Source organism: Sinocyclocheilus grahami, unplaced genomic scaffold (assembly GCF_001515645.1).
Source record: "Sinocyclocheilus grahami isolate Dianchi unplaced genomic scaffold, SAMN03320097.WGS_v1.1 scaffold97.1, whole genome shotgun sequence".
Classification (NCBI taxonomy): Eukaryota; Metazoa; Chordata; class Actinopteri; order Cypriniformes; family Cyprinidae; genus Sinocyclocheilus; species Sinocyclocheilus grahami.
Window position 1 is genome coordinate 1,122,145 of NW_015505276.1, and position 13,280 is coordinate 1,135,424.

The window sequence follows — 13,280 nt, forward strand, 5'->3', positions numbered from 1 at the left end:
CTGAAGAGCCATCAAGAAAAAAAAGATTAATTCCCCAAAAAGTATTAATAAGAAAAGAAAAATGCATAAAACAGTGAAGTACCTTACCTAAGTGGTTTCTTAGTCCACGTTCTTCCTGCTGCCTCTACATGAGACATTGAGGTAGACTGAGTCAGAGATCCTGATCATAGAGACAACACAAACATGACTGGATGACACATACAACATGCAAACACAGACCATGTGATTGTTTCTTTATGCGAACAAGAATAAACACAGTGTTTACATACATTACAAAGAATGGAACAAACAAATAATGGCAAATGATGACTCAGGACAGAGTAACAGCACATTTTCCTCACCTGTTGCTGCAGTCACAGGGGAAGAGATGGGCAGGAAAGGCTTTTTGAAGATAGACGGAGAACCACTGGTACATAAAAGACAAGTAAATCACGGTAAGCTTCGGCCTTGATTTTTATAACGGCTCATTTAAGTGATCTTTTTTTTTTTAAACTGAAAATTTGCTTTGGTATAATTTTGCGTTCTTGGCAGCAACTCTGACAGTTTATGATTTCAAATTATATATACGGCTTTTATACAACCAAATGCCAAAAATTCAGTTGTACCTGTTGCTGGACCCGCTGTTGCCATTGCTGGTCCTTCCAGATTTTTCTACAAGAATAAAAAAATTACTTCATTTTACACATCCCTTTTTAACAGACTGTCACTGAAGAAATCTAAAAAGGAACATACAAATCTACAGGAAAATAAACTAATAATAAACCATTCATTCATCAAGACATGTACTTACCAGTCAGCTCAGATTTCTGCAGGGGCTGAACAAACTCTGGCTTTGAGACCTCAAACCAATACAAGAGCTCTGCCAGAAAGTTCAGTATGTTTGTCTAGAAAGAGAAACACGCACTACATATAAAATACCATAGTATGTCCCATTGTACTGTATTATTAAAAATCATCCCATTATAATCATGTGAAGTGAATCCACAGTTGATGTTTCTTCAGCACTTATTGTTACTGAACGGTGTAAAGACTAATCTTAAAGTGTCTAATTCGCCATAGCAATGAAAAAAATGCTACATTGTGCCCATTTTTGGTGCACTAGCCTACTGCATACTTAGAAGCATATTTTAACATAACCAACACAGTACATAATCTGACCTTGTTTTACTAACTGTACTACACTATACAGACTCCCTCTCCTCATCCTGTTTTAATTTAGGTTTCTATATACCTTTAATTCTGCTGGGCTGTAGAGCATATCCTCCAACGCTAGAGGGTAGCAGCTCTTCAAACAGCTGTCACAGAACTCCCGAATCAGCTGTAGGTTGTACAGGCTGTCAGCCACAGACATGGAGTCCTTCATACATACATCTAATAGGACAAAAAAATTAAATCAATGTCTTACACATCTACGAAATACACCCCTATATGCTACAGATTCAGATTTGAAATGTGACCATACCCTCTAATCTCAGTAGACCAGGACAGTAATGGTGAATAACTGCAGCAATAGCACATCCGTTTGAGAGATCCTTCACTTCATTCACCACAGGAAAATAGGGTTTGATCTTAGACTGCATCCTGTCCTTCCTGTACCGGATCTGAACAAGAAAAATAGTGTGTTGAACAGCAATATTGGATTAAGTGCTATGTTGCTTGTTACTCTATATTGTTATTGTGAAACTGTTCATTTTTCATCGACAGGGAATTTTGTGCAAATGCAAAAATAGAGATGGAAACATATCCATATCAAAGAAACCAACACCAAATGAAAAATGCATACAAAAGACAACCAGATGGCAATAAATGTCCAAGAGAGGGAAAAAAAACAGCCACAAAAACAAAAAGAATCCATGCAAGCAGTGCATGAAGACAAAATGCAGTAAAAGCGAATGAGACATAAGTTGAGGAACAGCAAGGACATTGTTAACGGGAAGTGGGACAGCAAACACTCAAGAGACTTAGTCTTCAACAGTTCAGAGCAATGAACAGAGTCAGCTGTGTGAACAGCCAACACCTGATACATCAGTAGAGACCTTTTCCACTTGATACACACAACATGCACTAGGAGATAAGTGCACTAACAACACAGACACACTATATTGTTCACTTAACCACCATAGACTATGGTTTAATATTTCTGGCTTATTTTTTGTAATGCAAATGATGATGTAGGATGTTGAGACAACTGACACTACTCGTCTAATGGAAGAACTGTTCTCAGAACACTGCGATACTAAACAATACTGTCTTTGACTCCAATTTTGATTCACCCAGAGAATATATCTAAATCAAGAAATCCATGTAACTTTTAAATGTAGAATCTACAGTGCTGGAACAAGAACTTGATGCAATGAAACTACAACTACATCTCTCAAAAACAGCAGTGCAACGTTGAGCATACATATGTGCCATGATAAGATACACAGACTATCAACAAAAAGCTGCATCTTTACTTTTTATTTTCTATTACTATAAACTCCACACAATTCTACAGGTATACTGCAAGTCATTGACAATATTATTATACTTAATATTTAATCTAATAGATGCATAAATGTCCATGATATGAGGTGGAGGACTCTAAAATTGAGACATGATTTAGATTAATTGCCCAAACAGGGTCAAAGGAATCAAGTGCCATCAATGTAACCTGGACTGCCAGCAGGGGGCGAAAGAGGACAGATTTATATGGGTTTAGGACAGGAAAATGGAGGAAAGAAGGTGGAATGGAAGACAAGAGAAAGACTTACAGGAACAAGTTTCCAGTACCAGCGGGTGGGACACTGTCAGAAAGAAGTGAAGGAATATGAGAGGAGAGAGGTAGAAGGGGAAGTGAGGAGGAGGAAGAGGATAGGTAATTTAGACAGCAAAGTAGACCTTGAGGGAAAAGATAGTGCTGCTAAGGAAAATGAGTGACTGTTTGTGTAGAGGTGTAGGGGTCAAGTTATCGTACACATGTGCCCTTTGAGCTTTTCGTGAGCAAGTCTGTATGTTTTTGTTTATGAGTGTTTCTTACCGAAGGTTGAACAGGCTCTGGTTCAGTACTAGGCTGAGATGCGTCATTTTGTGTACCTTCTGTTTGTTCCTTCAGTTTTTGATTCAGCTACACAAAAGAAAAACAAAAAACACCTTATGACAATGACATCAAAGTACACATTTAGTTGTAGTAGTCTACATGACTTTATTTGTTGAAGCACACACCCAGAGCATCTTTTGTGAAGGTGTTCCACAGGGTTCTATTTTAGGGCCAGTAATATTATATATTAGAGGTTAGTTAGTACATGTAAACAGGGAAGTGTAAGGTATAGTTCACCCAAGAATGAAAATTTAGTCTAATAATTTAATCTTCATGTTTCAAACTTGCTTGATTTTCTTTTCTCCATAGAACACATAGAACATTCAAGGTGCTTTCCCATTTAAAGTGGGATTGGGACAGAACTCTCAAGCTCCAAAAAAGACAAAACGCACTATAAAAGCATAATAAAAGTAGCCCATATGACTATCAGGGATCGCAAAATTGCTAGCCCGACGTCCCGGGGATATTGTGTTTTCCATTCGGGCTACCAAAATGTATCACCGCCCTGCCCGACGGGCTATCTTGAACAGTGATATAAAATTTCTTCCTTGATTTGCATTGTTCACTAGCTTGTAGGGGTAAAACGGATCATAGTTGATCGTTTGCACGTGTTTATAAATCTTGCTGATTTAAATATTCAAGTGTTTTAAACCATTCACGTGCATTCGGAGCTGCGCGCACATTCAAAGCGCACACAGAGAGCCGCGTTTAAAGGGGTCATATGATGCTTTTTTTAAAAGATCATTATTTTGTGTATTTGGTGTAACAGAATATGTTGACATGCTTTAATGTTCAAAAAACACATTATTTTTCAAATACTGTACATTATTGTAGGTCCTCTATGCCCCGCCTCTCTCAAACGCTTCGTTTTCTACAACGTCCCTCCTTACGACAAGCGCAGTCTGCTCTGATTGGCCAGCTGACCCAGTGCATTGTGATTGGCCGAACACCGCAAGCACTCGTCAGAAATGTAACGCTTACCATAATGGCAAGCTTCATCTTTCAAAGTAAATGCAAAGACAGAGCCCGAAGGGGGAACAGAGTCGCGTGACAGACACAGTGATGAAGCTGGTATGTGTTTGCAGTACACAAGCCACGGTTAAGACAGCTGACTCCACTGTGATGTGATCACTGTCTCTCGCTCTCTCTCTCACACGCACGCACACACACACAAACACACGATGCGCAAAACTCCGCATTTGAACAGTCAATAGCAAATACCAGATTGTCAAAAGGAAAACTTGAAATCGCATCATATGACCCCTTTAAGACAATGTGCGTACACAGAATTGATTCCTCTTTCGTGTATCCTTGCATCTGAATGAACACATACAAACAAAATTATCTCAAAATAACTGCCTCGGCAAGTATTCTCGTAAACACAGTTGATTATGTCTTAAGTGAACGTAAACAGTGGAGAAAGAAATCTCAAGTGCATCGTTATATTGGATCCGTGCATTCGGTCTTAAAGGGGCAGGAGTCTATTAATACCTGCTGTTCCATAAGCGCCACCTGCTGTCAGAGTGACATTTGCGTCTCATTCACAAAGCTAAAATCTGATAATTCTGTTTTTGCTTCAAATTTCTAAATTATACAATCTAAATAACATGTATTTAGCATCTTTGTTTGGATCGTGGATCGTGCAGTGGTTGCCTCTGATTTTAAACGGAAAAAGCACAGCCAAAGCCTTAGTTTGTTTATATGAAGAGATTTATTTTATTTGTATAATTAAATTATTTGATTTGGGATTTGTTTAAAATTTTCAAGTTAGTTTTATTATTTGACAAAGAAATGTGCAGCATTTTGTTGGGAGAAATAATAAAAGGACACCTTTTCATTTATAATTTGTCTTAAATCTCATTTTGTTAAAAAGAGAAAATTGTGAGAAAATTGTATTGTGAAATCAGTATTGTGAATCGTATCGCGAGTTGAGTGAATTGTTACATCCCTATATGCTACTAGTTTTTGCTGTGGTATCAAAGTATTCTGTTATTTAAATAATAAAGAACCATATTTTTTTTTGCTCATCTGCAAAATTATCCGATCTGTTACTCAAAATCTGATATGATAATGCAATATAATCCGAGCCATGGGTCTTGTGATCCGTTGCACCCCTACTCTCTTGACTTGTTATTTGAAGAAAAAAAAGCAATCACTGAAGTTTTTCAAATCATGCTGATTTGTCCGCAGTGAAGTTCAGCCGGTGTCTTTTTTTTAATTTTTTTATTCGGGCTACTTAAATTCATTTTGGGCTACCAAAATCTGAAGAATGTCTGCCCGAAGGGCTACCAGCGATTTTGAAATTTTGCGAGCCCTGACTATGTTCGAAAAGTTTTCTAAAGCAATGTGATAGCTTTATGCGAGAAACAGACTGAAATTTTAAGTTATTCATAGATAATGTTACCCATCATAAAAGTACTTGGAATATTGCAGATTATGTTAAGCATCATAGAGGTTTGGAACAAGTGAGTGAGTAAATGATGAAATAAACTGTTATAGCTACATTTTTACTACTCTTTTAAACATTGTAAATTATTCTTTTTAGTTAGATTTATGGGTTATGAGAGTTTATAAGAGTTATTTGAGCTCCAAGAAACTGTGTTGCTTAAGTTCATTAGAAGACTCACCGTGTTCACCCAGCAAAGCAGGACTCTGTCCCAGGTTGCATCTGTACCAAACAGCTCTGATCCGCCGCTCGCCAAGACTGTGCTCACCGTCTCCATGGCACCCACTGCCATTAAGGCATCCATCAACTCCAAGTGGGCACTCTGTACCAATCAGAGGAAAACAAACAGGACTGTCTGAGCATAAAGAAAACCCAGCTGTCATTTCGAACACTGACCTAATGCGCCTAATGTAATATAACACCGTCTAGTAACATTCAGAACAGCATCAGAAAGCAAGGCCTTTCTAATGCCACAGGACTGAAGATTCTTTATGTAAGAAGAATGTTTGGTTTTCTGCATAAGTGTGCGTGACACTGCAAGAGAGATACAGTATACAGAGTAAAAGACTTGTGAAAAATAATGTGCCACGACTTACATGCATATGCATTGTTCTGCTGCGTAGTGCATCCTTGAAGCACTGTGCAATCAAGCAGCAAGACATGAATCAATATTATTCATTACTGACTTCCTGCTGTTTCTTTTCTCTTTTTAAGTGTTGCAGCAGTATTGTTTCCCTCCCTCCTCTTCTCTCCCTCTCTCAATGACATATTGCAGTATGACTCATGTGTGACAAACTCCAGGATACAGGGCAGTGCTGCAGAACAGCTCAATGGGGACTGCAATTCCAAACCCCCAGCATGATTCCACATTTGTGTTGCAGACAGTATGTGTTTGTGTGTGCGCGCGCTGGGGTTTCTGAGCACATCAGATACCAATGAGTGTGTGCAAAAAATTTTATTTTGGTTCCAAATTGTTGTTAAAATTAAATTGTAATTATGTCAAAATTTTAAATTATTTTAAACTAGCATACATTGTGAATTCATGCACATGCTCAACGAAGATCATCTGCGTGTCTGCATCTTGGTCAAAATGGCCAGATGATCTCAGTCCATTACAGTGAGGCAGCTCACACCCAAGCCCATTAAAAACAACCCAACCGCAATATCATGGAGTCATGGAGAGCACCTTAGCTGCGATAAGAGGGTTAAGCCATTAACTACTTTCTGCACTTCAACCAGGGGACGTTTACTACCTGCAGCCCAAACCACCGAGAGTGTCAGTGTAGTCAATAGCAATTTACAGCTAATGTTCAGGTGAACTGCATGAAAATAGTTTAGGTAAAAAAAAATTTTTTAATAATAATGCAAAAGTATAAATAATTTATACTGAATTTAATAAAAATACAGTAACGTTTTTGCATTACAGTAAAAATAATAAATGTTAATGTCCCAAAGCTTCATTTTAATGTGAATTTTCATTAGGCTATAGGCTACTTAAACCTAAATGTAATCTTGATTTTGGATAAAAATATAACCCAGACTGTGTGACACTCATTAACACAGCAACACAATGGGAACACAAAGGTCACTATAGTGGTTCTGGAGGGGACATTTGAATCGATATGAGGGTAAACACTCCTTCCATAGTCAAAATCAGTAAACACAGTAAAGAAAGGATATTTTTCAAGGACAAAACTAACAGATTTCCTTTTGGTTTATGACTAAGACAAACATGGCCAAAGACAATCATTCACTATCAGCTGGAGCAATGCCAGACATTTTCAGAGGGTTCTTTTCATGTTTTTTTAAGACAAAAACAAAAGACAATAGAACAAAAATCAACAGAACACGCGCAGCCTTCCACATGTTTCCAGTCGTGTTATTCATAGCTGTTTTGTGAACATGAATGTCATCACCTGACTGTCTTCACTGCCTTCCGTATTGGCCATACTCAGCCTGCTATAATCGTTAACTTTCAAACAGTCAAACAGGTCAGAGGGACACATTCCATTATGCGGCCCGCCTCTCTACCACACACGGCTAACGCTAATCTGTCCCAACCACTGTCTGCCCCCTTACATGCAGCTTTCATCCTTTGCAAGCAGCCAGTAATGCGTTTATCCTGTTCAGTACAGTGACACACTGAACGGCAGTGTCTTTCCGAGCGTGAACTGAAGTGCTGACCTCTGCAGAGAGCCGAGGGAGAAGCGGCTCTGTCAGAAAGCATTTTTACCTCAGCTTCCAGTGACTGGCTCAGCCAGGGGCCCGTGTTCGTGAGGATAAGCCTCAGTGGGAGGGTTTAAACCGATCTCTGTGCCGCTTTAAGAACAGATGTTCTGGTGCAAAGCGAAACGGGATGAAAACATAAACGTTGCATTTAGTGGCAATAAAAGTGTCAGAGATCATTTTTACAGTAAATGCATAAATTAGCAACAGTGTGGTTGAATATACATCAAACAACATGTAACAAATGCCCATGAGCTTTTCTTAATATGGAAGCAATAAGCAAAGAGAGTACAGATGGGAAGAAAGACAAAAAGAGTACAAATTAAATCTCTTGTCTACAATTAACAAAAAAATCCACAGATCTCTGCCCAAAATAAGAGCAAAAATGATTTTGTGTCCGATCGGTACGAAACTACTGCAGAGGTCACAAGCTCTGCTCTGTTATACGGTATAGTAATTATACAGAGAGTAGGGGAGAGCAGTTCACGACAAAAGAGAGGAATGAATGCGAGAGGAGATGGGAGGGGGGCTTGGATTTCCCGTCCCGACACTCCCTAAGCCGAATCACAAGTTTCCTAATGAGAGGGGAGCAGGTCCAACACTGGAACACAGAGCACAACCGGCCTGCCAAATCACCATAACAACCAGTTTGACCCACAATGCACCTCACCACAGCTTAGAGCACACAGATGAAGCTGGAAATCCTGAGGTAACACAACAGCTAGTCCTAATGACATTCTGCCGTCACCACAAACCCAGGCAGTCCTGTGACAACCGCCAAAATACTCCACTGGCAGGACAAAGGCAAAACAAAGTTCACTGTGGTTATTATAACTGTGTGGGGAAAACAGATGATTATCTCTAACCCCCAGCCCTCTGTGTGCCACAGACAGGAGGATAAGAGGGCCAGGGGCGCAGCAGGGGGTGATTTACAGAAAACACTGCAGCCCTGGACCTTATGAACTAATTCTCCAAGCACATGCATATAAACACACACACTGTATACTGAAAACATTTCTAATATGAAAATCAGTTGTGTTTGTTATTAATAAAACCAAGCAGCAGAGCACAACGCAGTGCTTAAATACAGCTCCTTGAGTCTCACAGCTGTACAGGAACTTCAGGAAGTAGACGGCAATAATCTGACTTCCAAATTCCCGTTTAGTTCTGGTTATACAAACTCCAGCCATTTATTACAATTTCCTCCAGAATATCTTAAAGCAGCACTATGTAACTTTTTCTGTGCTCAAAATTTGCAAAATGTATATAATGAGCGAGTACATCATGAATTCATCTTCCAAACCGCGTTTTTGTCTTATTCTGAATCACTACGGTACACTTATAATAAGTACTTATATTTGGACTATTGTAGCCTGGTTGGGTCGTCACCGCTGCGGAGTAACACATACCTGTGTGAATCGCCATAGACATTATTATAAACTTAGAGAAGTAGCTCCGGTTGGAATGTTCTTAACTTAGAGAAGTAGCGCCGGTTGGAATGTTCTTAACTTAGAGAAGTAGCGCCGGTTGGAATGTTCTTCCACGGGATGTGTGCAGTTCTGTTTATTAACCGCTAGAGCGCCAAAAGTTACATAGTGCTGCTTTAAACAAACAAAACAACAACAGCAGCAACCTGAGTCTCTCATGGAACTACATGCATGCAGCTCACAGGAAGCCCTTGACAGCACTGCAGAATTAATAATACTACACAAAAATAGACATACAGATTATAAATCGATGAATCAGTGAGCAATTTGAGAGGCACTTTGTTTCCTTGCTCAATAAAATAAAATAAGCTAAAATAAAATAAAAATCCTAAGTAAGTAATATAGCAGAGTTGGCATGTCTAGTTGTAAATATTCAGATGTATGATGATTCTGAGTCTGGATCACAGATTATCACTTGACAGCATTGCAGAATAAATAATACACAAAAATGGAAGCACAGATTATAAATTAAAGCATCAGAGGAATTTTTGAGACATCTTGCATCCTTTTTAATATATTAAAATAAGAAAATAAACTTAAAATAAGATTAAAGACACGATTAAAATACATTTAAAAATAAGACTAAAAATAAAGATGAAAAATAATGAAATAAAGTAATAAAATACACCTCTCAGATCAGTTGAACAGTTAATATTATTGTTAATAGTGAATATTGTTAATATTCAGGTGTATGATAATGCTGAGTCTGGGTCACAGATTATCACCTGATGGTATTGTAGATGGACGCACAGATTATAAATCAATGCATCTGTGAGCATTTTGTGAGACACCTTGCTTCCTTTTTCAATTAAATGAATTAGACGTCTCAGATCAGTTGAACAGAACTTAAATGTGGCATGTCTGGTTGTTAATATTCAGCTGGATGCTGATGCCGAGTCTGGATCACAGATTATCACTAATCTTCACAGATCTTTATCCTCTATGGGGGCTGGGCTCTGCTCCGCATCCGAGTGGAAAATGTCAAACCTGCAGAGATGTGTACAGCTAACCAGGAAGGTCACAGCAATGTGTCTCCAGATGTTCCTTCATTCAGAAGGAAGTATATCTTCCCTGTTCCACATAGAGTGGAAGACAAAATGTGCTTTGCATCATGAAGTCAAACGTATTTGTATAGAGCTTTATACAATACAGGCTGTTTCACAGAAATAAATAGACAGCAAAATCTGTAAGTGTAGCAAATTTCATCAGTTTTATCAATTATAGCTGTAAAGCAGCTCTACAGAAAACAATATTGTCGTTATTCAGCTCAATTTAGCTCACTGTTGATTAAATTTAGTTCAATAACAGTGTCAATGTTGCAAAGTTCATCAATTATGAAATTATCAGATGGTAACACCATGGGACTATGGTATACGATGGTATTATCATGGTGCATGTCCAAAAAAGAATTTAATACATCAAGTGTAAGTACATAAAGTTTTAGTTGTCTCACTTTCTGTGCTGGAACTATGCCAAATTTTGATGCATATTCATTGCTAAAACAGACTACAGCTCCAAAGCTGTTACTGGCCTTGTTTCAGACTGCTGCATCTCCATCCTAATTCTACATCATGACCCACTTTCATCACGCTGCTACAGCAGCCAGTCAGCCAGCCGCCCCCACAGCCAGGCCTGGGAAGCGCACCACGAGCAGCCAGACAGCACCAGATGAGCCCAGAGCTCACCGGCACAGCTCGCCGAGTACATCATGACACCAGCAGCCGGAGTCCCAGACAGAGACAGCAGAGCTGAACATTCACCTGCCACAGGCACCACACGCTATCATGCATCCTCAGAGGAGTCAGCACTCATCAGAGATGGCTCTGTTGGAGAACTGACACTGGAACAAATACACAGAATTTAAATTGGGTATAACGGGGGCGAGACAAAGCAAGAAATGGGTCACTGCGGAGAATGGTTAAAAAAAAAGAAAAGACATTAGGTTCAAAAAGGCTGGGCTGTTAACAGGGTCCAAAATTATCTCTTTGCCAAATTTGTCAAAGGGTACAGCTTTTTTAAAGTTTTGCAAGTTCATCGACACAACCACTGTTGTTATAATCAATTTATCTGTGAGCTCTGTGAGCAATACATGGGACACCTTGTTTCTTTAAGAAAAAAAATTGTTACTTTAGTATCATTATAGTTTAACATTTTGAATCACTTTTTATTTTTATATTTTCCATTTTTATAATACAATAATTTCCATTTTCCATTATTTTAATAATATTATTTATTTAATAATTTAATTCTAGTTTAAAAAACTAGTTCGTTTTAGTAATTTTGTTTTGTCCGTTTTATTAGTTTTTATATAATATAATATAATATAATATATAGATTATTATTATTTCTGTTAGCTTTTATTTTTTTATTTAAATAAACAATTTTTTAAAACTATAATAACCCTGCAAAACAGCAAAACTAACAAAGCAAAGTCACTAAATAAAACACAAATAAAAATAAATAAAAAAAAACAACAACTGAGGATTTTTAATGAGACATGCATACAATTTGTGAAATTTTATGTATAACAGGTCAAACATTTTACTATACGTGTTATTTACTGTAAACATTTGATGACAAAATTTTTAGCATCTAATAATATGTTGGTAGTTTTAGGACTTGACATAAGGGAAAAAACCTTTCTGCCAAGTATATAATCAGACAACTGTATTAAATCACCTGATTAATCAACCTGTCTGATATACTGACCTATCACCAATCATGACTTATTTATATTCGACAACACTGACGTCTATCACCTACAGTAGTATGTTTTGGTTAAATCCTGGTAAGAGGAACAGTTCATGTAAAAAGCTCTGGGCCTAAGGAGAATCAAACACTCCATTAGTGTCCATTAAAGCCCTTCCTGCTGTGAGAAGGACCCTCTATGACAGGGAGGAAAAGTGCTACATCAGTACAGGGTCTGCTGTCTTTTGTCTGGTTATTGTTTTAAGGCCTGATCCCTCGACCCTGCCACTATTTGTCAGCCCCTGCATTGTCTCTCCATCCACCCCAGTGAGCCTGGGCTTAGCATGCGGTTTTTCAATAACTGTCCTGTCCCTTACAGCTGGATCTACTCAAGGGATTGCTGGAGAGGGGGAGCTGCTTTATATGCTATAATCCCTGGAATCCAAGCATAAACAGGAGCCGCCCCTCCCCAAAACCCCCTTTACCTCCAGAAACCATCCCCCAGTGCTGCAGTGAAACCATCCACATGTGTCCTAATCCAAAGGAGGTCAATTGATTGTGACTTTTGGCAGGCCAAATCAGCTTTGATATCCCTTTGATCTGAGCTGCTGGACTACAATGAGACATCTAAGCTCAATAAAACATAGATACATCGCTTGTGTCCCAAAACCTACTGAGGTTCCTGCCTAGACAATATTTTTTGCCATCATGGGCAGTTCCTGATACAAATTCTAGATATGGCCAAAGAAGACTATAGACATACCAACCCGGTGCATTCAGATATTACTATGAATGGGAGAAAGTGACGAAATACAGGAGAATAATACTTGGCTCCAAACTAAAAGAGCCAATCGCCAAATGGTCAAGTCTTCGGCTGGACCATCCTAAAATATGAGGCTTTTTAAAGGGGTCATATGATGCGATTTCAATTTTTTTCTTTCTCTTTGAGTGTTACAAGCTCTTGGTGCATAAAGAAGATCTGTAAAGTTGCAAAGACTAAAGTCTCAAATCCAAAGAGATATTCTTTATAAAAGTTAAGAGTCAACCACGCCTACCTAAAACGGCTCGTTCTAACACGCCCCCACATATCTACATCACTATGTGGGAAGATTTGCATAACGCCGTAAAAATGTTCACGCAAAGAAAAAAGGCGTAACTTTTATTCTCGCTTTAATATTGTTGTTGCCGCCGCCGCCATGTCGAGAAGGCGCTGTGTTTCATTGTGAAAGCGAAACTACTTTGTTTGGCCTTCCAAAAGAGGACGATATCCGCTTCGTCATGCCTGAAACTAATCCGTACTGGTCGCTGAGGAAATACATGAACTTCGCGCTGTGGATCACCGGATCGGCTTTCA

The 13,280-nt window shown here is 38.6% G+C and overlaps 1 protein-coding gene across 3 annotated transcripts in view; it reads right to left on the minus strand.

Annotated features, from left to right (window-relative positions):
- LOC107587945 (calmodulin-regulated spectrin-associated protein 3-like) overlaps nt 1-13,280 on the minus strand; it is a 42,994-nt gene that overhangs the window by 6,529 nt on the left and 23,185 nt on the right. For 2 of the 3 annotated variants that reach the window (XM_016275916.1, XM_016275915.1), the window contains exons 3-10: nt 5,707-5,847; nt 3,020-3,106; nt 1,463-1,601; nt 1,232-1,371; nt 791-884; nt 606-651; nt 342-406; nt 88-160 (exon numbers count right to left, since the gene is read on the minus strand). In XM_016275916.1, the coding sequence (XP_016131402.1) occupies nt 88-160; nt 342-406; nt 606-651; nt 791-884; nt 1,232-1,371; nt 1,463-1,601; nt 3,020-3,106; nt 5,707-5,847 (785 nt within the window). The remainder of the gene's footprint in view (nt 1-87; nt 161-341; nt 407-605; nt 652-790; nt 885-1,231; nt 1,372-1,462; nt 1,602-3,019; nt 3,107-5,706; nt 5,848-13,280) is intronic. The other variant, XM_016275917.1, reaches the window with a different exon arrangement.